Here is a 26,145-nt window from a genome sequence, read left to right as displayed (position 1 = left end):
CTGGTTCTCACTGTTCGAATACAACATGTGTTCAACTTGGAACAAACTGAATCTGAACGCACATGTTTTATAATTTCAAGCACACATGTTTGAAGATTTTATGATTGCAAAATAGGAAATTTTAGATAAATTTGCCTATACATTCATATGAACGTGGTTTTGAAAGCATTTTGTTGAGTTTGGCCTTTAGTACAATAAAGAAATTAAACAAAAACGTTCATCACATACTATAATACAAACTAATTTTATCGACATTTTGCATAAATTTAATACATTATCCTCCTTCCTTTCTCTTTTTATGTTGTTATTTTATCTTTCGTTTCCAAAAGGTTGAAACCAACTTTGAATTTCTTTAACTTTTTACCAATTTCAAAGGCTTCTGCATTGGTCTATATGAACATACATACATATGTACATACATACATACGTATGTATATGTACCTTCCTCCATGTAATGTTTATAATGAAACCTAAATTTATTGCTGAAGCTTTTGTAGATTTGGTAAACGCTATAGGCTATAATATAGATCTAACTATATAATATAGATCTAACTATATAACTCGAGTTTCACTTCATAAATGTACATATGTACATACATACATATGTACATAAATGTGAGTCCGTTCTAAATTCATAAATTCGACTCTCTTGAGTAATCCGAAGTTGATCGGTCATTTCCAAACATGCACTTACATATGTACATACATACATACATACATACGTACATACATATGTAACAAATTTTTGGTCATAATATCCCAATTCAATGCAAAATTGGTACCTATACATTATTAAAAAAAATTATAAGAAATCTTATAAATTTGACTCCGCCATCGTTGTACATATGTACATACTTACATACTTACATACATATGTATGTCAAATTTATAAGATTTCTTATAATTTTTTTTAATAGTTTATACCAATTTTGCATTAAAATTGATATATTATTACCAAAAATTTACTTATGATGGCAAGAATATAACACATTTTCCTCATTTTTATACGCTTTCAAAAATAAAACAATTGCGATATTTAACTTTGCAGAAAAGTGTTCTATAACGTCAAATTATACAACGCATCGTTTTGTCATGTTGTTTGACGTTGCATACCGATACTTGTTAGAATTTGAAAACAATCGTTATGAATATGCAATGCATATGAAATTTACTCTCTCATCCGCATAATATAAAAACATGCTCTAGGACACTTATGCTAGTTATATGCATGTAAACACCACATATGTATGTATGTATGTGTGTAAATAGTTGTTGATAACAGTCGTAGCATGTGTATGTACATATGTGTGGACGGACATCAGCAGCACAATAATGACATATGTATACTATATAAATGTAGATAGATATGTATGTATGTACATATGTATATGCATTAGTACATATTTGCATAAGTGCAGTTCAACGGAAAACAAAAAAGCAACAACAGTGAAGCCTTCCAACAACAAAGCCAGCAGTAGCCATCACAATAAAAAATATATACATACATACTTATGTACATATGTATGTAAATTAAAAGAAAAATGTACTGAACTGAACAAAATCAGCAACGAATTCAATGCAGTGCACTGAAGTGTAGCGGTCGGTAGCAGCAGCAAGCGGATTGTAATAATAGCAACAACAATAACAAATTCATAATGCAGTCACAGAAAAAGTTTGACAGCGACGCAAGCTAGTCTGAAGCCGGCGGCACTTCCCCCCTTTCGAACGTTTTCCCTTGACAATCAACATTATTGTTGTTGTTGTACTGTTTTTAATTTCTCTTTGGTTTTTTCCGTTTTCATGCTATCGGGTACCTGCTCATTTGTACACCCCCTCTCCAATCATGTGTCCAACAACGAACAACAGCAATATAACGACCGCAAAAACGTATGCCCAGAATATAATAATTATAAAAACAACGACAAAAGGTACATATTCGATCACACATATACATATGTATGTATAAGATATGTACTTATATATTATAATTGAACGTGTTCGTATGCGTGCGCTTGTGTTGGTGCATGCGACTACCGACGAAGCAAGAAATGAGAAACACCTCACATTCATACAAACGAATGAGTGAAATAAAATACCCGACAGCTGCTAACTGCAGCAAAAACAATACAGTGAAGGAATACGAACGACGTCAACTTCGCAACAATTTGAAGCGCTGTTTCACAGAGAGAAGAATGTGACGAGCGCCCGAGCAGCCTCAACAACGACGTCAGCACAGGCAGCGAACTTGTTATTACGGCATTTTTTGCCTGACTCTGCTCTCCCGTCCCTACTTTGCTGCTGTTTTATTTGCACATAAAAGATTTATCAACGTACATGCATATACAGACCTCAATAAATATACATACGTCGCGCACGCAGAGGTCGTTCGTTTGTTTGTTCGAACATTCGTCGGTTGGTCTGACATTTCGTCGCTCAACTCGTCTGACCGCTGTTGAGTCGATTTATTTCTATTTTTGCTTGTTCATTATAATTCTACTACAGCGCCGACTCGCAATAACAATAATCTTGTATAATTTGTGTGTGTGTGTGTACGTATGCCCACTGCTATTGCTGTTACTTATGTTGGTCGTCAGCTATACAACCAACAACAACATTACCAAGGGTGCCCACATTCACTCAGCAACTCGAAGAAAATTCCAAATAACTGTGGGCAGTAACACAGCTAAGTACGATACAATACAACGTTGCCAGTTTTCATCACGTTTCTGTTTGGCGCATTTACCCGTAGAATGAGAAGCAAACAACAGAAATGAAAAACACACATACTCAGCACAACTGAATAATACAAAAACAATAAAGAAAAAAAGAATAAATGAGTCAAACAAGAATTGTTTGCATTTAGTTGAGAACACAGAAAAGAAAAGGAATATATGTACATACATATGTATGTATGTGTGTATATGTTAAACTTTTCAACGCGAATACCAAATGAATTTGGCAGCGGAAAAATTAACTTACATATATACCTACATACATACATTTGTATTTCTAGATACTTTGTAGGTGCGTAAACGGAAAAAATTAGTTTTGTTAACCAAAAAATATTAACTTTTAATTTTTATTCTAAATGATAGTTGGGATAGATACTTACATACATATGTACATACATACTTAAGTATGTAAATATTTACCGTATTTGCCTTAATTTAATTTTTGATTCATTTGAATATGTATGTGAAAATAATTATTATTTTATCTCATACAAACATACTCAAAGCCCTGACGTGGAACATACATACATACATATGTATGTATGTACATATGTATGTAAATTCGATAGAAGAACTTTGAACCTTCCTCAAGGATAGACGCCGTAACGCAAAAGCTTTCCTAACAGTCACCTCAAAAGATAATTTTAACGGAAGTTCATGCTTGGAAGCTATAATATTTAGCATTTTATCCCTTAACAGAGATCATACATACATACATATGTATGTACTTATGTATATGTATTCAATTACAAAATATCAGTGTAAGCCATTGTAAAAATCATAAGTGATTTGGTTTGCCATTTGTATGAATACCTAATGATCTTTTTGCAGTTGTATGAGCATGGCTTTTGACAAATGCAGCTGTTAGTAACTGGCCGTTTCGTTCGAGATTTGTAATCCTAACTTCCACTCTTGGTATAGTTAAAAGACTATATCTCCATCTAGATGTATACATTTTACATACATACATACAGTAGCGGACCGTGAAATCCGGACAACCTGTGGGTTTGTATTTAAAACACGATTGTAACCGATAAGTGTAAATTTCTGCCGAAAGGATTATTCTTTTCACATAAATTTGTGTTCTGTAGACGTTTTATAACAACTTTTAGTTTTTATTCAATAGTTTCAAAATTTATTCCGTGCTCGTGCTTCTTTAAAGCTTAAATATGCCAAAATTTAAAACAATGTCCCAATTGCAAAAAAGTTATATTTTGATAAACTAAAAGAAAATCTAACCATTCGGGGAATTAGTGATAGAGTTGGCTTCAGCAAATCTTCCATGGGAGAATTTCTAAAAAAGTTCGATGAAACCAGGTCTTTTAAGAGAAAAATTGGCTCTGGAGCAAAGAAGAAGACAAGTTCTAGCGAAAATCGGGTGATAGAACTGCAAAACTGCTGAGGACATTAAAGTGGAGTTATTTGAAGATGTCGGTACGGAAGTTAGCGCAAGAACTGTTCATCGAAGGCTTCAAGAGGTTGGTTTGAACGCTCGTCGAGCCGCCAAAAAACCACTTTTAACCTCAAAAATGCGTCAAAACCGTTAACCATGGACAAAAGGACATTAAAATTGGACTCAACTTGATTGGCAAAATGAAATCTTCTCAGACGAGTCCCAATTTAAATTTTTTTCAGCGACGGTATGTCCTACGTGACAAAAAGAACTGGTGAGTGGTTCAAAGACGAATGTGTTTAAAGAACTGTTAAGCAGGGAGGCAGCCGAATAGTCTGGGGTTGCTTTTCCTACTATGGCCTTGGGCAACAGGCCCTAATAGAAGGAACCGTCAATGGGTATCAGGAGATACTTGAGACAGATTTAATACCTTCAATGGAAAACCATTTTTCACAAGCGGATGTCCTTATTTTTCAGGATGACTCTGCGCCCTGCCATCGTGCCAAAAAGTAGATATCAATTTTTTTTTATACAACTAGACTTTATTACTACAATTTTAATTACAAATTTTATTCTTGTCCTTTTTTCTTTCTTTAAGGCGAAGAATTTTGTATCAAAAATCGGAGTCGCGACTTTGGAGTGGCCAGGTAACAGTCCGGATCTCAATCCCATTGACAACCTTTGGATTATAATGAAGGCTCAGGTATCACAGAAGATACCCAAGAATTTAGCAGAATTGGATGAAATTCTCGAAGAAGCGTGGTATAACGGTATTGGAGCAGGAACAATAAAAAAAACATGATAAATTCAATTCCCGAGCGTATATGTATAATTACGTTCTAAAATACCTAGCTTACCCCGGGAATTGGTTCGATCAAGATTTTTTTTAAAAGAGTACTACGCGAAAGTACTTCAGTCACCCCAAGTATGGGCTCGATCAGCGTAATTTTTTTAGAGCGCGGCCGAAGGCCGCCAACGCAGAAAGGAGTACTTCGCGAAAGTACTTCAGACACCCCGGGTATTGGTGGGTATTATTCTGCCGAAATTCGTTTTTTTTTACAAGACCGCCAAAGTAATCGGAATGTTGCCAAGAAAATATATACAGTATGCAAAATCTATATTCGTACACCACGTATTTTATAGCAATTTTGCACATAAAAAAATATTGTCAATTAAGTATAAAAAAAGTTGTGTGTTATTTTAAGTATAAACGTATATATACATACATATTTCATTTTATTAAATTAATTAATTTTCCTGAAAAAAATTCACATTTTAAGCAAATTTAACATTTTCTATAAAGCAAAGTTCATATTCGTACATTATTTTAAATACAAAATAAATTGATATTATGTAAAAATTAATATTTGGTTGGATACCCTTTTTGTTTTAAAACAGAATGTAAGCGACGTGACATCGATTTTACCAATTTTCTGGTGAGTTTTGAACATATTTTTCCCATTCTTTTCGTAAAGCTCGTTTAAGGTCCTGAAGATTTCTAATGCTATAATTTTTTAATGAATTTTTCAAAATAGACCATAAGTTCTCAATGGGGTTTATGTCAGGGCTCTGAGGTGAAGTTTTCAGGTATTTTGGACAGTTATATAATATCCAAAGTCTTGTGTCTAATGCCGTATGTTTGGGGTTATTATCCTGCTGGAAAATGAAGCGACTTCCCAAACCCAATTTTTATGCACTTTGGTGTAGATTTCGTTTTAGTATGTCTATGTACTTCTTAGCATTCATTATCCCATCAATAAAGTGCAAATTTCCTACTCCCGAAGCCCTAAAAAATCCCCAAACCTTCACAGATGATACGCCGTGTTTAAACGCGGGCATAAGGTTTTGTTTATACAAGCTAGTTGAAGCTTGAGCATCCTCAAGTTGAATTTTCATTCATCACTGAAAATCACCCTTTTCCAGAAAGGATATTATATATTTCCTTATTTTTATATATTTTTGCAAAAATTATACGTTTTCTTCGATTGATTGCATTGATAACTAGTTTTCTTCGCGTGAGTCTGCTCCGAAATCCGATTTTTTTTGTTATTTCGTACTGTTTGTGCTGTTAAACTTATACCAAAGTTTGAATTCAAAAGAGCAGAAAGCTTCACCGCACTAATATGTAGTCACATCTTTTCTTATTTCTCGTAGAATAAAAGATTGTTGGCGCCTATTTAAAATGCATCTGTTTTGTTTTCTGACCTTTTTATTGATTCTTCCACTTTCTTTATATATTTTAATAATGGATTGAGTAGTGGAGCAGCTCCGTTTCGTAATTTTTCCGATTTCTCGAAGATATTTGACATCTTTATTTAAATTTATAACTAAATTTCTCATTTCATTTGTTAATTCACTTGATTTCCGTCCCATTTTTTACGCTTTTTACTTTTTTCACACAAAATAAAGCACACTTCAAGAAATAGAGCAAACACAAGAAACTTCTTATCGGGAATTCCCAAATTTCGAAGTAACGGTAAATTCTCAGCTTTGTTATTGGGGGATGCCATGCTGTACGAATACGAATTTTGCTTAGAAATTTCGTAATGATTGCCCTAAACTAGAAATTACGTTTTAAATTTTAGAAAACTTTAGGCACTCAGAGAAGTACTTGTAATGTATAATATATTAACACAAAACTAAGTAAATCTTTCAATTAAATGTAGAAGCAGTGGTGATAATATAAAAAACCAGTGGTGTACGCATATGGATTTTGCACATCGTATGTACATATGTATGTGGTATGTAGTTATAAAGGGAAACTTATAGTTTTCGAGATATTTGCGTTTAAATTGAAAATTACCACTATTTCAAGCACGTACTTTTTGATTAAAAATTAATTTTACACTTACTTACATATATGTATGTATTTTGCAACTTTTATATCCACTAACTCTTCACTAATTAGTTTGCACATTTATTTTACATTAGATAGGGCAAAAATAGTTTTAATTCAATATTTAACTTATTGTTCAATTCTATTTATTTAACAGTGTTAGTTTAACATAAATAAAAGAGAAAGTAAGATTAACAAAATGGAGTTTTATGCGAAAAAAACTTGACACACTCCAGTGGCAGAAAGATTTTTTGCAATACTGCGATACTGAAAAAATCCTTTTTTGGGTATAATCTATTTTCTTTATTTCTTTTAGTTCATTTACAAAAGATGTCGATAAAGTAATACCGATTATTTGACAGATTGAAACCTTTAATTGTTGTTAAATAAATAGAATTGAACAATAAGTTTTAATATTGATATAAAACTATTTTTGCGCTATATAATGTAAAATAAATGTGTACAAACTAATTAGTGAAGAGTTAGTGGATATAAAAGTGCAAAATATAAGTGTGAAATTAATTTTTAATCGAAACAAATAAGGAGGGGCTACGTTTGGGTACAACCGAACATATTATACTCAAGCAACTTGCAAGAATCAAAGCTCGGGAAATACTTTAAGGTGTAAAACCAATCATATAGTGTAAGGTCAGCCGGATGTTCGAAAATTCTGATATTAGTTGTATAGGGGCTAGGTCAAGTTTTCGCTCAAATTTATCTATTTTAGGCACAAAGATACACTGTTATGAGTAAAACACGCTCTATTATTTCATTTGGATAATTCACAAATTGGCTGATATATACGGTACAAGGTCACCCCGAAGTTCGAAATTCTTTATATTAAGAAAAGGGGGCTAAAGGAAGTATTGGCCCGATTTTTTTGACATACAGACATACATTATAAGAGAAGGATTATCCCTTAATTTCAGTTATATATATCACATAGTGACAAACATTTTCGATCAAAAGTAAACTTAAAGTACTGGTGTCTAAATATTCGGTACCTAGGGGCTTGAACGGTTTTTATTGGATTTAAACAATTTTTGGTCATAAGGTGGCACACACTGAAGACATTATTCATGTAGAGTTTTATCCCGTTATATTAATTGCTTCTTGATTTGTGCACTGGAAATTGAATGAATCAAGTGGAGTTTAATGTTTATTTTGCTATATGGGAAGTAGGCGGTAGTTGTTATCCGATTTCGTTCATTTTCAGAATGTGACATAAGAATGTAAGAAGACAAAAAGTGGGCGGTGCCATGCCCATCGTCCAATTTTCACACCGGCTTCCATAAAGCATTCTCATACCATCTCGGTGATAAAATTGTATGTCTCTGGCGTATTTAGTTATAGATTTATCGCGCTTTTAGTGGTTTTTAACAGTACCGTTATATAGGCAGTGAGCAAGGTTATCCTTCGATTTCATCCATTTTGAGACTGTCGGTAGAAGTTCTTATAAGATTTGTACTCAGCAAATTTGGTGGGTAAATTTTAGAATAACTACGCCAGATTTCGGAATTAAAATGGATATGTATGGATAAAGGAGGTCTACCAGATATGTATGTACATATACGCGTGTTTCTCCTATTTGAAATGAATTTTACACTTATATTTTTAATTTTTTATATCCACATCACTAACTCGTTTCTACCTTTTATTTTAACTTAAATTGAGCAAAATAACTTTTATTCAATATTTAACTTTTGTTTAACTCTTTTTTTCACACAATAACAAAAGGGTTGCACTCTTATTATTAATCAGTTCAATTACGTACGTACATACATATGTACATATTTTACAAAAGAACCAAAAAATAAAGAAAACAAATAATACCTCAATGACGGGAAATAAATAAATAAGGGGTATTCGTTTTTCGCATAAATCCCTTTCTGAAGTCTGAACTCTGGCCGGGATTTATCAAGATTATCAAAATTCTGAAATGAATTTTGTATCGACGGTATAATCTTTCTTTTTTATTTATTTTTATTCGATTACAAATTTTTTGTTTGTTCGCAACCATTTTCTTATTATAAGAATAAATGGATTTCAACGAAAGTTAAATATGGAATTAAAGGTATTTTTGCACTATTTCATACAAAACAAATTTATAGAACCGAATTATTGAAGTGTTAGTGGATATAAAAGTTAAAGATATTAGTATGAAATGCATTATAAATAGGAGAAACACGCATTTTAAATAGTTGAATTTTTGAACTTTAAATGTAAATATGTAAAACCATAAGTCAGCGGCAATTACATATGTATACATATATGTACATACATATGTATATTTTCTTGATCTGGAGGACCTCACTATCCGTACATTACCCATTTTATTCCCGAAATCCTGGGACAGTATACTAAAGCTTTCCATCTTTTGAAGTCAAATGTAAAAGAAAGTGCTTGAGGGTTGGGAATAGAAGACTAACGACAACAAGCACAAAGCTAACGGCGTCAGCTGTCGGCTCCGGATTTGAACATGATTCAGAACGACTGGAATTATTTGCAACAAAAATTAAATAACCAACAAAACGCACTTGATAACTGTCTTAAAAGAAGAGTGGAACAATATATGTACATACAATATAAAATAAACAATCTCTTTCTGCTGTAAGTTGGTGGACTCAATGCCAAATCGTTTGAGAGTTGTTTTGTGACAAAAACGACTGCCAAGAAAATACTAAAAAAATAATTAAATTTTTTCTGATTTGACTTTTACTTTGAATTCCGTTCCGTCTCGCTCCTATTCTCACTGTTTCATTACTTTAAGCCACTGCAAACTGATTTTATTTAGTTATTAATAAATTGCACAAGAAACTTACAATAAATCTCTTTCAATCAGATTTGAAATATATGAGTCCTTAATAGTGAACTGTTTGCAATATTGTGCAACATCCATACTCTCCGAAAATAAGTTGAAGAAAATGTCTTACCTGCAAATAATGAAAATTAGTTGTAAATTAGATGTAAATAACTTTTAAACTATAAATAATAGCTGTACAAATATATTCTGTATGTTTGCACATACATACATACATACATATGTATATACTACATGTATTTAAATATGTATATTTGGCTGTTTGCACGCATGTACATATGTACATAAGTATGTATGCAAAATTATGTTTAAATAAGTTTCAATAATTACATATTTATATGTACGTACTATATACATACATAGGTATTTTATTTAATTGCGCCTTGTATGATCATAGCTCGTTATCACTATTCACATTTATTTACTAACTACAAAATAAAGTAAAACATTTTACCCTTGTGAATAATCTCGCGTTAGTAGGCCAAATATAGTGATTGTGAGAAGAGTTGATTGAGCGCGCGCAAACCAAATGAAAGAACAGACAATCGACAAATGTCAAAATCAATACTGATAACATGACATGACAAATACAGTTGCTTTTCATATACATATGTATGTATGTCCGTACGCTTATATGAAGTAAGTGGTTGGAAACGAAACTTTTATGTACTATTTGTTGAAAAAAAAATTACAAAGTGACTTAATGCCACAAGAAAGTTACAATATTAAGAATTAAGAGCACTCCACCGCTCATACGTTATAATTGTTGGTGGAATATTTCTAATAATTATAAGGTATGCGCAATCATAAAGGGAGTAAATTAGAAAGTGTACTACATGTGGTATTGTATATATTGTGGCAAAAAAGTACCCCGAAATTGTAAATAAAACGCAAAATATTTTACTATATATATTTATTTTGCCGCCTTAAAAGTAATCCCCACCAGATGTTATACACATATGCGGACGATTTTTCCAGCCCTCGAAACACTTTTCATAAGCATTTTTCGGCATAGCCTTCAGTTTCTCCAGGGAATTTTGTTTTATCTCTTCGGTCAACTGAAAACGGGTTCCATTCCGATGCTTGTTGACTTGTTTGCATGCCAGACTCATAACTCATCGTCAGTTATAATGTTCTCCATGAATGTGGAACAAATTTCTTGTTCGATATTTTTAACCAATATAAAAATCGCAACACACTTCTGTGGTGTACCGACTTAAGCAGCTGTTGTAAACAAACTGGTTGACAGATGCTCATATGTGGCATAGTAATTAAGGACTGTAATGCCAACTTATCAAAATACATTTTTTCGAAATATCATTTACCGTGCGATTCTGTACAGTGATACAGTCTCAAGTCTCTAAATTTGAGATTTTAAGTTAGAGACAATTTTTGAGACTTAGAGGATTTTAACTAAGATTTTAACTACTTGCTAACTATCAGGTCTCAAATTTGAGGCAATATTTTGAGACTAACGCTAAAGACGAGACTAACGCTAGAGACTGTTTAGTGAATAGTAACTAGTCACAAATTGAGACTTTACCACAAAATGTCTCAAATAGAGACTAGAGACTGGTTACAGAATCCCACTATTAACTACAATTCCGGGATGGGTTGTCAAAAAAGTCTTGCGGTATTTTTATTTAATTTTTTTTTTTTTTATTGAAATTGAAATGAATTTTTGATGACTCATGCCCAGCTCTTGACCGATGCGACGGCTGCTACTATGCCGGTCTCTTTCGACCAATTCAGCGATTTTATCGCAATTTTCGACGACAGGCCTTCCGGAGCGTGGCTCATCTTCGACCACCTCTACACCAGAACGAAAACGTTGAAACCATCGTTGTGTGGTGGAAATGGAAACTGTATCGGGTCCATAAACTGCACAAATTTTATTGGCGGCTTGAGATGCATTTTTGCCTTTATCGTAGTAGTACTGTAAAATATGTCGTATTTTCTCTTTATTTTGCTCCATGTTTGCGACGCTATAACTCACGAACGACTTAAAAGAAACGACAATCAATCAAACACGTGAGCGCGTGAAAAGAGCTTTCCAAAAAGGTATAGCATGACCCGATGCGACGAATAAAACTAGAACTACGCGCTTTCAGCGCCAACTAGCGAAACTACCGCAAGACTTTTTTGACAACCTATTATAACTTATATTTAAGTAAAAGTTAAATTGATTTGTTTTAAGTCTTCTTGCAGTGAAATTTTTTTGATTTGTTACAATCAACTAATTAGATGATACTAGATTATATAGGAGTGTTTTTTGTAATTAATTGTGTGCGCCAAGAAGATGATGACCCACGACGGATTCCTGTAAAACTCGCAAAATATGTGGAAAATGATTTTGCAATATCATTCAATGCAAACACTTTACTCCTCTGTTTGTTCTGCAGATATAACTAAGGAATGTAAACAGAACCAAACGTTTGGAATATTCAACTACATGTGAGAAATTCGTAGTGTTCCTGGATGAATATAAATTTAATAATTTCGGAGATGATGCCCACAGAAGTCTGCAAAAATGTTTTTTGAAACGTAAAACTCGTAGTTGTTGTAACGGTATCGTGCTTGGATTTAATACCAGCACGTATCAGGAGAATCCAGGGGTAACAGTGCTGTTAGGTGTTTGTTGCTCCAATAACGACAAACTTAACCTTAAATTTACCGATCGAAACAGGATTAGACCGCCGAAATAACAGCCCATGACCAGATATTAGAGTGAATCCCGCTAACGTAGAGCCGAATCAGTGAGAGGGGGAGGAGTGGGTTCCATGACAGCAACTGGTGTTGGCATGCTACCGTTCAGTGAAGGAATAATGGTTAAGACCATGTCTATAAAGATTTTAAAGGTCAATTATTTTCCAAGTGTACAAAAACTTAATCTAGAGTTAAATCGAACTAAAGATCACCCTCAGCTGTGGCTAGATTTAAATCTCTTGTTTTTTTGTAGGTCAAACTTCGATACTTTACTTCAATAACCACGTTTAAAACAGTTTTACTTGAGGAAGAAACCACTATAGTCTTGGCTCCTTCAATGTCATTGCGACTGCGTGCTTAATTTTTATTTATATTTAAAGCGTATATATCCTTTTATGTGTAAAATCTAATATTTCGTTAATTTGAATTTAATTTATTTAAGTAGGAAAATAGTCTTTCAGATTTTGTTTCATATTACGCATTCCTTAACCCTTTCGCTACAAGTTTTTACTCAGTTGCAAAAAAAATCCAATTATTTGAGTGTTTACTATAGTTGGCCCTAACAACAACAATCAATGCTCGATTTGAAAAAAAAATTTTCACAAATGTGTTTTTTGGACTGTATCCATATGGATACATACTTCGCTTATGGTAAAGAAAAATGCTTATTATATATTCAGAAGTAAAAATGCTAGTGTGTTTTTTGTAAGTTTTTATTTATTTCAGAAGTTATAAAACTTAAAATTCATTTATTACAATAAAAGCAAATACTGAGAAAGCTTACATATGTACTTAAATTATTACAATATAAAAAGAGGCTAAAAGTTACAAGAATATTTTTGAAAATTAGTTCTAATGAAACCCTTTCTAAAACCCGGTTGCATTGAACAGGTTCTGGAAAAGATTCTATTGGAGTTAATTGAAAAATCTTTCTTAATCTTAATATCTTACTAATAATTCATATATTTCATAAATAATGATATTCTTTGAAGCAATTTCTTGATCCGTTGGGAATGCACAGCAAAACATTACACTTTGAGCATCTGTATCTTGTTTGACCCTTACATCCTTTCATTTTGCATCTTCCCTTGTCTGTTGTGTGTTCCGGCCAATGTTGATTTCCGTCATATCGTGAAGAAGTTGAGGCAGTAGTAATACGGTTTTTGTTTGTGGTCGTGGGAGTAATAGGAATATCTTGATTTAGGCTTGACGTTGGGCGTCCTCTTTTACGGGAACATGCATGTTGATTGGACCGAGCTAAAAGCCCATTTGCTATATCGTTGCGAAAGCTCAATAGGTCCATATACTTATTCTTCGGGTTGTTATTTTCGTGGTCCATTCGATACTCTAACCACGAGTTACACACCGCCAAATCAATGAAATGTTCAAAAATCTTAAGAGTCCACTTCCTAGATCTTATCGAAATTCTGTATAAAGAAAGGAGGAAATCCATTTTATCTACTCCTCCCATATTGATATTGTACTCTGATACAATACTTGGTTGTATTATTTCAATATTTTTCTTTTTTTCAGAAGAAAATCGGGAGACTTTACTCACGGGTTCATAGCCATGGATTGATGACACAAGTTGTACAAGGCCCCCATCTAACCATCTGAGAAGAAAAATATTATCTGCTCTTTCGACACGATAGTCAAAACTTCCACGGCCTTCTTTCTTCAGTTCTTTTTCAGATTTTAAATTAATTTTTCCGAATCTATTTCCTCTTATAGTACCTGTAGCCCAAATTCCTTTTTGTCTTAAATGTAATACTAAATTCAAAGTAGTAAAATAATTATCAAAAAATAGCTTATGATTTTTTTCCTCAGGAATAGTTTTTGCTATATGAATCACTATATCAGAACAAAATCCCAGCTTTGAGCCACTCAAAATTGTCCCTTTTCCCTGATATATTTCAAAATCGTAAACTATGCCTTTTGAGCTGCAAAGACAAAATATCTTCATTCCCCATTTGATGGGCTTGTTGGGCATATACTGTCTCAGACAGGTTCTACCTTTAAAGGGGACCATCATTTCATCCACACAAAGATTTTCATCTTTTGGAATAACGCACGCTTTTTTTTAAACATGTTTATAATAGGGCGAATTTTGTAAAGTTTGTCTCCCTCTTGTGGGTCTGTTGTAAACTTTAAATTATTTCGTACAAAATGGAATCTTTGCCTGGACATATTTTCCGGGAATGACGGTATTACGGTACCAATTGTCCAATACATTTCCAAACGCGGATAACTAATGGTACCAATCATTATTTGTAGACCTAGATATTTCAGAAATTCTTCTTTAGTTAAATTAACGCCTTTTCCATTTTTAATAATTGAAGCCTGGTTTGTTGAAAATACCACTTGTTGAAGAAATTCTTCTGTAAAGTACTCTAAAAAATACTCCATAGGTAATTTTGTATTTTTCTTTGGGTATGTTCCAGAAAAAGATGTCTCTGGACTAGTCCAGGATGCTCTTTTCCAACGAAATTCTTGAACTTTTTTAAATGGAACCTGTGGAGTGTTAAAAATTATTGGACTCTTCTGAACTGCCCCATCAACTACGTTACTGTCTACTATATCAAAAATCCTATCATCTTCATCGTTATTGTCTACATCAATATCTTCTATGTTGATCTCATATGGATCTTCCCTAGAAAGTTCTTCTAATATAAAGCTGTTATTTCTATCGAGTGCACCAAATAAATTGTTAATAACTTCAGATTCTTCTGGTTCGTCCAAATCAGAAACATCGGAATTGACAAAATTAGTTAAAATTTTTTCAATTTCAGCGTCCTTTAATTTTCTTGGCATTTTTTAATTAAATAGATGATAACAGAGCTAAAACAAGAACGTCTGTATCATAGCAGCATCATACGTAAAATGATTTTATTTGTATTGTGTGGTATCATTTGCAACCACAACTTGTGTTTGTATCCATATGTTGAGTGTATTTTTCTTTTAAAAATATGCAATTATATGAATGTTATTTGTAAAATAAAAACACATCTTTCCCAAAAAAAAAAAAAAAAATAAGTCAATTTTTAAAAATGCTATATTATTCTCAGTTTTATAAATATCCCAATGTTTTTTATGTAGAATGATTCATAAGTTCTAAAAAAACGGTATAATGTCGAAATGTAAGTCAATTCTTTGACTTGGCGTATTTTTAAATGCTTGCAAAGTTGAGTGTATCCATATGGATACAATATAGCGAAAGGGTTAAACAAAAAAACATAGTTTTCTGCTATTTTCTACACACATCTTCAAAAAATGCGTGGCGTATGCATGCACACATACTTACTTTAGTGAGCCTGTATATATGTATGTGCATATGTTTGTATATGCATATATGTACATACATATGTATGTATAAACAAGTAACGTATGTATGAATGTGCATACTTAAGTATGTACCATAAGTGAGCAAGTTCAATAAATAAAATTAGTAATAAATTGCAATAATAAAATGCGTTTTATACATGTGCTCAACAAACATACATACGTATGTATGTATGTGAACAATTTAGCATGTAAATATAAGCTCACATATTCATACGTATGTTTGCCGTGTCCACAGGTATTTAAATACATACATACATACATATATACTTATGTATGTATGTATGTATAATCATATTTACAAATTCATTTCAGCTATACGGTGTAGGCGTTTCTCGCATGTCTACTTAACCAGCTCTGATCGGTGCGGCACACAAAACAGTCATAGTTTATACAAACTTAAAAAGTGGACAAATAACAACAAAAAACACATATTGAAGCAATAAAACACGCGAAGAAGCATTCACTTACTCACTATTCACTTTGGCTCGGCGTAGCTAAAGCTTTGTTGCCATGTTTCGCGCTTTTTACCGATTAGCGGCTGAACGTTAATGACGTATACACGGAAATGCGACAACGTTGCTTGTGACGACCGCTCACCATGTGGGTTTAATAATTTGTTTGATGATGGAAAAAAATTACAACTTTCGCGCGCACTCGCGCCATTTCCGACCTCAAAAGCAATGTACTAGAGCACATGGTTAAGTGTGAGCGTATTGTGAACAACATTGAAAAATATAATATACAAACATACAAATGTTGTTGGTAGATGTGTGTGTGTAACTATTTTATGACTGTCTCAGAATAAGCGAATATTACATATTACTAAGAAAGCTGCACAATATACATACATACATATATACATACTTATGTACATACATATGTATATGCATGTAAATTATGTTTTGCGCGAACGCGGGGTAGTTTTTAAAAAGATCACGAAAAACGGTTAAGGTACTAAACAGAAATATCTTTATTTCATATTCTTTTATACAATTATTTTCTTAAGTCTGGATACAAAGTTTCATCTTACATTTTAAAAAGCGCAGAGTTTGTGTCCCAGATGATGTGCTCTCTAATTCTGCTTAAAGCGTGCCATAAGTTAAGAAATATTTGACACATTCGTTTAATAAAGAAACTATATACATACATACATACATACATATTTATTGCTTATTTTATACAAATGTACATATGTATGTATGTAAGTGCTGTTATAGCCTTGACAGACGGCAGTGTTAATTTGCGTTAACTGCGCATTTAATCAGATCCAAATTTGTAGGTCACAGACGGCAGCTTTGCGAGTTTGAAACTCTCGTAAACTGCTGATTGTAATTTTTATAATATTTTCAATAAATATGGATAGAAGATAAACATTGCAGTTGTTAGCCGACCAATTTTTACAAAAACATATCAACATGTCATTTTTAAAACTGCATCATAACAAATATCATAACATACAATTTCTTGTTTTATTATTGAAAATTTGAAAAACAGCTGTCAGTGTTGCTTGTTTTTCATTCACAATAGATTAAAATTGACCATTTCAACAATGTTGCCAACGAAAATGCAGCTAACTCTCTAAAATTTTGATGAGTTAGCAACGGAGTTATCTTCACTAACCCCTGAATTAATTCGGATTAATACATTTAATCTGGATTGACGCTGCCGTCTGTCAATGCTATTTATTAGCTATTGGTGGCGTTAACTTGTACATACATACATACATATGTATGTACTTATGCATAGAAAATGGTTATCCAACGCTTTGAAGGGCATATTTGAAAATCGGCATAGTTTCAATGAATGGCAATTTTAATTGCATTCGTTTTAGGGTTTTTAAAATTTTTCGAATAACCTCAAAACCCATTATTCGAATAGACATTTTGTAACCGTTCGTATGAACATTAACCAATTACGAATAGTCCTTTTACTGCGACGACGACGACGACGATATTGATAATTTTGAAAGCACAGACATGGACTTTTTATTTGCTATCAAATGGTTTTATATAGTATATGGCCGAATTACAAATTGACCATAATATACATAAGTCATTAATATGACGGAAATATCGGAATAGGATATTTCCCATCTTAACCTTTGCATTGCAGTCACCTCATCTGAATCAGAGAGCACTTAAAAATGTTAACCTTTTAACTTAAATTAAAAATACTGATTTAATACGATGTTTAAACGTTCTTCCGTCATTTTTCCATTTTGTTAGTTGCGTCTTATTACTCAATGGCTCCAATGAAATTCATGTTATTTGTAAATTTTTATTTTTGTTTTTGCTAGATTTCCCTTTTAAAGACACATGTGAATTTTATTTGGAGTTCCGACATGTTTCCCTTTATTGAAAAAATGTTTCATTCATAGTACCTGCTTGGATTTGATTAGGTAGTAATGCAAATTGAATTATGATTGATTAGTAGGTATGGATTAATTTTGTATATGCAGATTTTGGCTTTATGCAGCTTATAACAAAGTAAACTAAAGTTAGATTTCATTATTACATAATAAAAAATATGGAATCGTTGTATTTAAGTGTGATAATTTAGTTAACATTAATGCTTTTACATTTCTAAAACGTTTTATGCATAATTCCATAAGTTCATTCAAATAATTAAAAATTCTGCGTTGTAATTAATTAAACTACAAAGAAATTTATCGAATTATGAAAAATTTAGTTTTTTAGTATTTTCTTTAGTAGAACTTACGCGAATGACGAGAGTGTTTTGAATATGATCATCGCAAATACTACTAACTTTCGTTAAAATTAGTATGGTGACTATTATTTGAGTAAAATATTCTATTAAACTCATGCTTGCAATATTTCTGTGTTAATATAAGTACATTGAACAGGGTAGAATAAAACTCAATTCTGAAAGCAGTCTATAGTCACTATTGGAGACATTTCGAAGTAAAGTCTCCAACTTACTATTCACAAAACAGTCTTTAGTTTTTAGTCACACATTATTGTCTCAAATTTGTCACCTGATAGTTGGCAGGTCACAAAACTAAAAAATCCATGTTTGCCATTTTGAATATACTGATACTTCACTAACAGCCATCATGGTATGAATGTGAAAGAATGCATTTGCACCGAATATTAAGCTGGCTACACTTTGCTAAAATATAATTTCTGATGTATGAGCAGACCTATTATTTATTCCACTTTTACCCAGTTTTTCAACCCCTTTTTCACAGAAGTGAAGACGTTTCTTTCCTTTATAGGAGGCTCTCCCCCAAAACATTACAGCAGCTGGATGGTGACCACGTTGAACCCTTTTTGCGTCTTTGAAGGTTTTTACTTAGATAAACTTTTTTTAAATTTTGACTATGATATACATAGCTATAATACTCTTCAGAGATGCAATTTTTATTGCTTAAAGGGCATAAAAAATCTTTATCTTTTGATAGGTCAGTTTAAATTTCAGCTATACGCTATAGTGATATCTCAAGAACTGAGGGACTAGACTGCATATACTTACTTATGTACATATACAAGTATAGAGAGGCTCAGCTAGACACGCTGATCATTTACATATATGCACTATATGTATACTTTATAGGTTCTACCGACGTTTCTTTTTGGAGATATAAAACCAGGGAATAAAAATAGATTTCCCATTCATTGTTAAAGGTGCAGTATGCACCTGGTGCGTTTATATGATTGCTGCTTTATGATTGCTGTGCATCTGAAGTGTGATCAACGACAGATGGACGATGTACATGTGAAAGCTTAGAAGCTCGCTCTGCTTGCGAGCTCAAGGCGTGGGCATAGCTGACGTACACACATATGTATGAACATATGTATGTACATACATATATAAGTACGCATACATGTGATGCATTAAAACATTTTTAACTCTTCCTCTATCTCTTTGTTTGAACTTTTTCGCTGAAAGAAAAGCATACATATTTGCAACACCAAAGCGACGCTGCCCTCTGTCCTATGTTTTCTATATGTATGTACTAAGTATGTCTAAAAAATAGTACTTTTATCTAACAAATACATAGCGAGTTAAATGCGGCAATAGCGTGTCTCAGTGTGCTGCACATCGGCTGTTATTCTACCGTGGCATAAATATACTCGTATGCCTTTTACAAATGCAATGCACTAGCGGCCTTACATTCGTTGCCCTGCTGCAACCAACAACATTGTGGAAATGAAAGCCGCTTTAGAATTGCAGTAAAATAAGGCGAATTATGAAAAAAATTCCAAACAATCTACAATCCATATAATTTTACACTTTTTTGCTAGTCCTCTAGCGCCGTTGTTTTTAGACTTCCACAATTTAATGGCATTGAGCGCCAAGTGGGAGACAGCTAGAGGCCGCATTCATTTTATGCAAACGGATAGTATAGTTTTGTTTTATTTGTAAAAAAACGGATATAGCAAATAAAGGTATATAACAGTTACATGAATTGTTAAATAAAATAAAATATATTAAATAGAAATGCGAGAGAGAAAATATATAACTTGCAGCCTAATGATGTCTTACAAAATAACTTGGTATTTGTAGTTCCCTAATAGTTATCGAATAATTCCGTCCGTCTTGCTTATATTTAATTAATTTCAGACGTCATTCCAAAATGTGTATGTTACATTTTAATATCGGAAACCAATAATAACCACGGAATAGAATTAAATGGAAGTCTAACCTTATTCGTGACATCTCATTGGTTACCGGGACTGAAATCATCTGTACTTATAAGATTGTATTTGTTTTACAAATTCCTAACTTATACTGAGAAAAATATTAAGATTCTAAACGAACTCTTTGCAGAAGAGATACTACTACTAGATGAAGTAGAAATGTATATGTTTCAATATAAAATTGAGTTTATGTCCGGACCACGGCTCTCTTACAATTTAGCACAAATATCTGTACACATGGAGGACTGTAAATTTAGTGAGCTAAGAATAAAATTGTAGCCACTAATTTAAGAATATTGGAATGCCAAATGTCAAAGGTGGAGCAGCAAAGGTGCGATTTAGAGCTCATTGAAGCAAATTGCGGTTACGACCGTGCAATTTAAGCAATTTCATTAAATAAACTAGAACGTCAATGAGGATTAACTTGGAACATGTATGGTCAACAGTAAATAAGGCGCTTTCGAGGGCGTTTTCTTGCGAGAATATGCCAAAAAAATACATACTGAGTAATGAAAATAAGAGCACGCCCTGATTTAGGCATAAAAAATGTGGGTGTAAAGTTGAAAGAGCAAAAATGTAACAACGTTGTAAGTATATACTACTTGTATGTACATACCCAGGAATGTAACACTCTTATAGAGCAAGAAGCAATGAAAGTGCGCTACTTACAAAAATAATGCGTGTGAGAAGCCTAAAAAATTATCTAAAAATATGCAGTTAAAACGACGAATGTGTTAAGAGCAAGAGTAACAAGAAAAAACGTTAACTTTGGTTGCGCCTTAGCTAAGTACAATATACTTCACAAATACAAGAGATTACCATATATGCAAGAACTTCTTTTGGTCGTTGCGCTGACTAAAACAATAATTCGTGTAAAATTTCCAATGAAAAAGTTGTCATCTAGTTTGGTTAGCAACTATAAAATTTCAAATCGATATCTCGAAAATTGAGGGATTTTCTCGCGCTTATACAGACATGGCTAAATCGACTCAGCTCATCTTGCTTGTCATTTACGTGCCTATATATTATACAATATAGGACCGACGTCCTTCTAGGTGTTACAAATATCATGGCAAACTGTTCAGGGTATAAAAATTATAACTCATGTATTGACATAATTTGTACAAAAAATATCGCGAATTTTGACTTTTCGCGGGCTACGGATATTCGATTTTCGATTGTTTTGTTGCATTATGTTGGTACTCATATTCCTTACATATGCTGACAAGGTCGGCCATTTTGAATGTTTAGTTAATTTTTGACAGCTGTTTTTTTTCTTGGTCCATTTGGTTGTTTTTCGATTTTTATATAGTCCAAAAATGGATCTAAAAATCTGTCTAACATTTTGTGTGAAAAACAAAATTAAATGCGAGGAGGCATTCAGAAAGTTGACTGTATCAATAGAGAGAAGCTACCTTGGACAAACGCAATGTTTATCGTCTCACGAGGGTCGAGAAGATATGAACGACGAAAAGCGTGCCGGACGTGACCGAGCATGTCAAGAAAAGATAAAAACATTAATTAAATTAAGAAAAAAAAAGTGAGCGCGAAATCTGGGAAAAGTTCGCTTTGTCAAGAACATTTTATACTTCGCACGATAAAGTGATAAAAGATTTCAATATTAGTCATTTACATATATACACGTATTTGTGTAAAGTTTTATTCCGCTATCATCATTGGTTCCTAAAATATATATTAAGAGAAATAAATAAACGTTATATTGGAAGAATACAAAATTTGCGATTTACATCTTTTGTACATATCATCAGGGTGTTAAGAGAATATTACATACCGAATTTCATTGAATTCGGTCGAGTAGTTCCCGAGATATGGTTTTTGGTCCATAAGTGGGCAACGCCACGCCCATTTTCAATTTTTAAAAAAAGCCTGGGTGCAGCTTCCTTCTGCCATTTCTTCCGTAAAATTTAGTGTTTCTGACGTTTTTTGCTAGTCGGTTAACGCACTTTTAGTGATTTTCAACATAACCTTTGTATGGGAGGTGGGCGAGGTTATTATCCGATTTCTTCCATTTTTGAACTGTATGGAAGGAAACGACTCTATATTGATTTGGTTGACATAGCTATAGTAGTTTCCGAGATATGTACAAAAAACTTAGTAAACGGGGTGTAAAGACTTTTATAAAAATACGCAAATATGGCCCTCCCTAATGCGATCCTTTGTGCCAAATTTCACTTTAATATCTTTATTTATGGCTTAGTTATGACACTTTATAGGTTTTCGGTTTCCGCCATTTTGTGGGCGTAGCAGTGGGCCGATTTTGCCCATCTTCGAGCTTAACCTTCTTATAGAGCCAAGAAATACGTGTACCAAGTTTCATCATGATATCTCAATTTTTACTCAAGTTACAGCTTGCACGGACGGACAGACGTACGGACAGACGGACGGACGGACGGACAGACGGACAGACGGACGGACGGACGGACAGACAGACATCCGGATTTCAACTCTACTCGTCATCCTGATCACTTTGGTATATATAACTCCTATATCTGACTCTTTTAGTTTTAGGACTTACAAACAACCGTTATGTGAACAAAACTATAATACTCTCCTTAGCAACTTTTTTGCGAGAGTATAAAAATTGGGTATGAGCGCGAAGTAATCTGTCGGAAAAGCCCCGCTTTGTGGAAGAACATAAATTGACCATGATAACGGTCCTGAAAAAAAGGTCAATAAACATATGTACATACATACACATATTAATGTGGGAGTGATTACTTATAAAGCCAAAAAAATATATTAATGAATAAATAAACACTTTGCTAAGGAATACAAAATTTGCGATACTTTTTGAACAAACCTCGTAAATCGAAAGTAAATAATAAATATTTCAAACTAAGACATACAAGAACATTCAAACAATACCGGAATTGCTAAACAAAAGTGGACATAACAACTGCGATTTCTAGTCACAGTTGTTGTTATCAATACACTTGTACATACACTGCCCAGGCAAAAGTTCTGAGCACAGCTTGGATAATTGTTCAACATTTAAAAACTTTTTGAAGAGTAAATTGATTATTTTTACTGCAACTTTTGCTAAGACTTCATGAAAGTTTATAGTTGTTGTTGGTTTTTTACATTGAGTCAAACTTGAATTTAAACACAAAACTTCGCTTAAAATTTCAAACGAAACAAACGTAAACGGGGTGTAAAGACTTTTAGGGGAGAGCAAAGCTTTTTTCAAAAATCAATAACTTTTTACTGCGCCAACCTGCAGACAGACAACATGTATCCACGTACATGCGCCACTTATTTGTATGTGTTTGCAATACACAAGCTCATTTGCCACTTGCGTTTATTTGCAGCAATGTCAGCGAAGGGAATCAGCAATAAATGTTCGCTATGTACTCGTGAGTACATACTATATATACATACTTATGTACGAGCATATACGCATGTGCTATATGTGCATGTAATCAATAATGCCGGCATGTGGCAACAATGTATGTACATACATATGTATATGCTCTATATTCGCTGTATAAAAAGGTTGTATATAATATAAAACGGCACGTAAAAATTAGTGTATATGTACATACGCACATATGTATATATTACATATGTAAATATGTATATGGACATCTTTACTGGGTATTATATTTACCTCCGAGTTATCAAAATACAATTTCATGCTTTATTCACTTCGCCAACTCGGCTTCTTTTTTCGGTCTCTCGCTAACGATCTACAAAAGTTTGTTGTTGGCGGCTGACACTGTCGTTTTACTCGTATTTAGCCCGTTTTCGTGCATTATAGATTTCCACACCCTTCCACAACTTTTTGCCGAGTCGTGTTATAAGTATATCTATCTGAGTACATAGTATGTACATTTTTTTTACGAAGTAGTAGTGATAACAACAACAGAAACGAGGACGGGATGGTTGGATACAAAGTGTAGCATGCATGTATGTATGTACTATATAATAAAGGGACAACGACGTCTTGGAAACACAATGACTGTCTGCTAGGGGGCTATATCATTCACAATCAGACATTGCTATCAGATCTAATATACATATGTATGCACATATACATATGTATGTATGTATGTATATGTAATATATGTATTATATGCAAAGAAGCAAAACAAGTCTTTATACATACATATGTATGTATGTACATTATTTATTAGAACAAGTTACAAACGTCAATACACTTGTACATACACTGCCCAGGCAAAAGTAAATCTGAGCACAGCTGAGCTTAAATATAGAGTTGTTAAACCGAAGAGACTGTCAAATTGTCAGAGAGTAAAATCTCATAACTGCCGAATGAAGATTGGATGTTGGATGGAGCAAACAGTATTGCAAGTGCAATAAAAAATTAAGTTGTAGATTTTAGAGCTGACTTTAATCCAAAGAAGGAACAAAATTTATAAATTACATACATAGTATGTATGTACATATATAGGCTGGCATAATCAAATAGATATAGAATAGACAACGGTTATTACCCTTTAATAATGAATCGACAGACTTGTAATGAAACCAACTGGAAAATATGGTTCTCCACGTGTCAATTTAATATCAGCACATTTCAATATTCTGACCAAATAAATATTTTCTTATTTAAGTCCAAGATGGATTGTTAAGTCAGAGGTTCCAAATAAGGGTATTTTCACTACTTTGTATTTAAAAATATACAATCTTTTATATATATACATATGTACATATTTTATTTAAACACTTCAACATATCAAAGACCCTTATTTAAACAGTACTTTCTTTTCTTTTTTTAGTTCCGAAAACTTAAGACGTTGGTGCCTCATCATACTTGACACTTAAAAAACTGCTTACACTGCGGACAGCATAAATCATTATTGGTTTTTTGAAAATGATAAATTAGTTCGCTATTAGACGTTGGAAAAAAAAAAACACGAAAAAACGTTAACTTCGGCTGCACCGAAGCTAATATACCCTTCACAGGTGCATTTGTTTTAGTAACTATGTGTTCAGTTTGTATGGCAGCTATATGCTATAGTTAGCCGATCTGAACATTTTCTTCGGAGATTACATTGTTGCCTTAGAAAATAAACTGTGCCAACTTTTGTGAAGATACATTGTCAAATGTGAAAGTTTTCCATACAAGAACTTGTTTCCGATCGTTCAGTTTGTATGGCAGCTATATGTTATAGTGGTCTGATATCGGCCGTTCCGACAAATGAGCAACTTCTTGAAGAGAAAATGACGTTTGCAAAATTTCAAAAGGATATCTTAAAAACTGAGGGACTAGTTCGTATATATACAGACAGACGGACGGACAGACAGCCAGACGGACATGGCTAAACTGACTCAGCTCAACATACTGATCATTTATATATATACATACATACATACATATACATATGTATGTATATTCTTTATAGGGTCTCCGAAGCTTCCTTCTGGGTGTTACAAACTTCGTGACAAACTTAATATACCCTGTTTAGGGTATAATAAAGTTGAATTTTTGACAGACATTGAACACATTCTTTTTGTAAAATTTTCGTCCCGTAATGGCTCTAAAACACTAGTTGTAATAATAAAATCCTGCATTCAATAACAATGGAGTGGGGAGCAAGTGGCCATCATTTTAAGCTTTAGGATTAATTTTTTTTATTTGTGTAAAAAAAAGTATTTTCATATGCGACATT

The 26,145-nt window shown here is 33.1% G+C and overlaps 1 protein-coding gene across 5 annotated transcripts in view; it reads right to left on the bottom strand.

Moving 5' to 3' along the window:
* Nucleotides 1-26,145, bottom strand: part of LOC126759608 (uncharacterized) — a 184,893-nt gene that overhangs the window by 63,608 nt on the left and 95,140 nt on the right. Inside the window, exons 1-2 of one of the 5 annotated variants that reach the window (XM_050474486.1) lie at nt 10,142-10,231; nt 9,784-9,894 (exon numbers count right to left, since the gene is read on the bottom strand). The exons of 3 other annotated variants lie outside the window; for them this stretch is intronic. In XM_050474486.1, the coding sequence (XP_050330443.1) occupies nt 9,784-9,860 (77 nt within the window). In that variant the 5' untranslated portion in view covers nt 9,861-9,894; nt 10,142-10,231. Of the gene's footprint in view, nt 1-9,783; nt 9,895-10,141; nt 10,232-26,145 lie in introns of those variants that run through there. One more of the 5 variants, XM_050474485.1, reaches the window with a different exon arrangement.

This window comes from Bactrocera neohumeralis, chromosome 5 (assembly GCF_024586455.1).
Source record: "Bactrocera neohumeralis isolate Rockhampton chromosome 5, APGP_CSIRO_Bneo_wtdbg2-racon-allhic-juicebox.fasta_v2, whole genome shotgun sequence".
NCBI lineage: Eukaryota > Metazoa > Arthropoda > Insecta > Diptera > Tephritidae > Bactrocera > Bactrocera neohumeralis.
The sequence above is the reverse complement of the archived record's forward strand: the minus strand, read 5'-3'. Positions and strand labels throughout refer to the sequence as shown.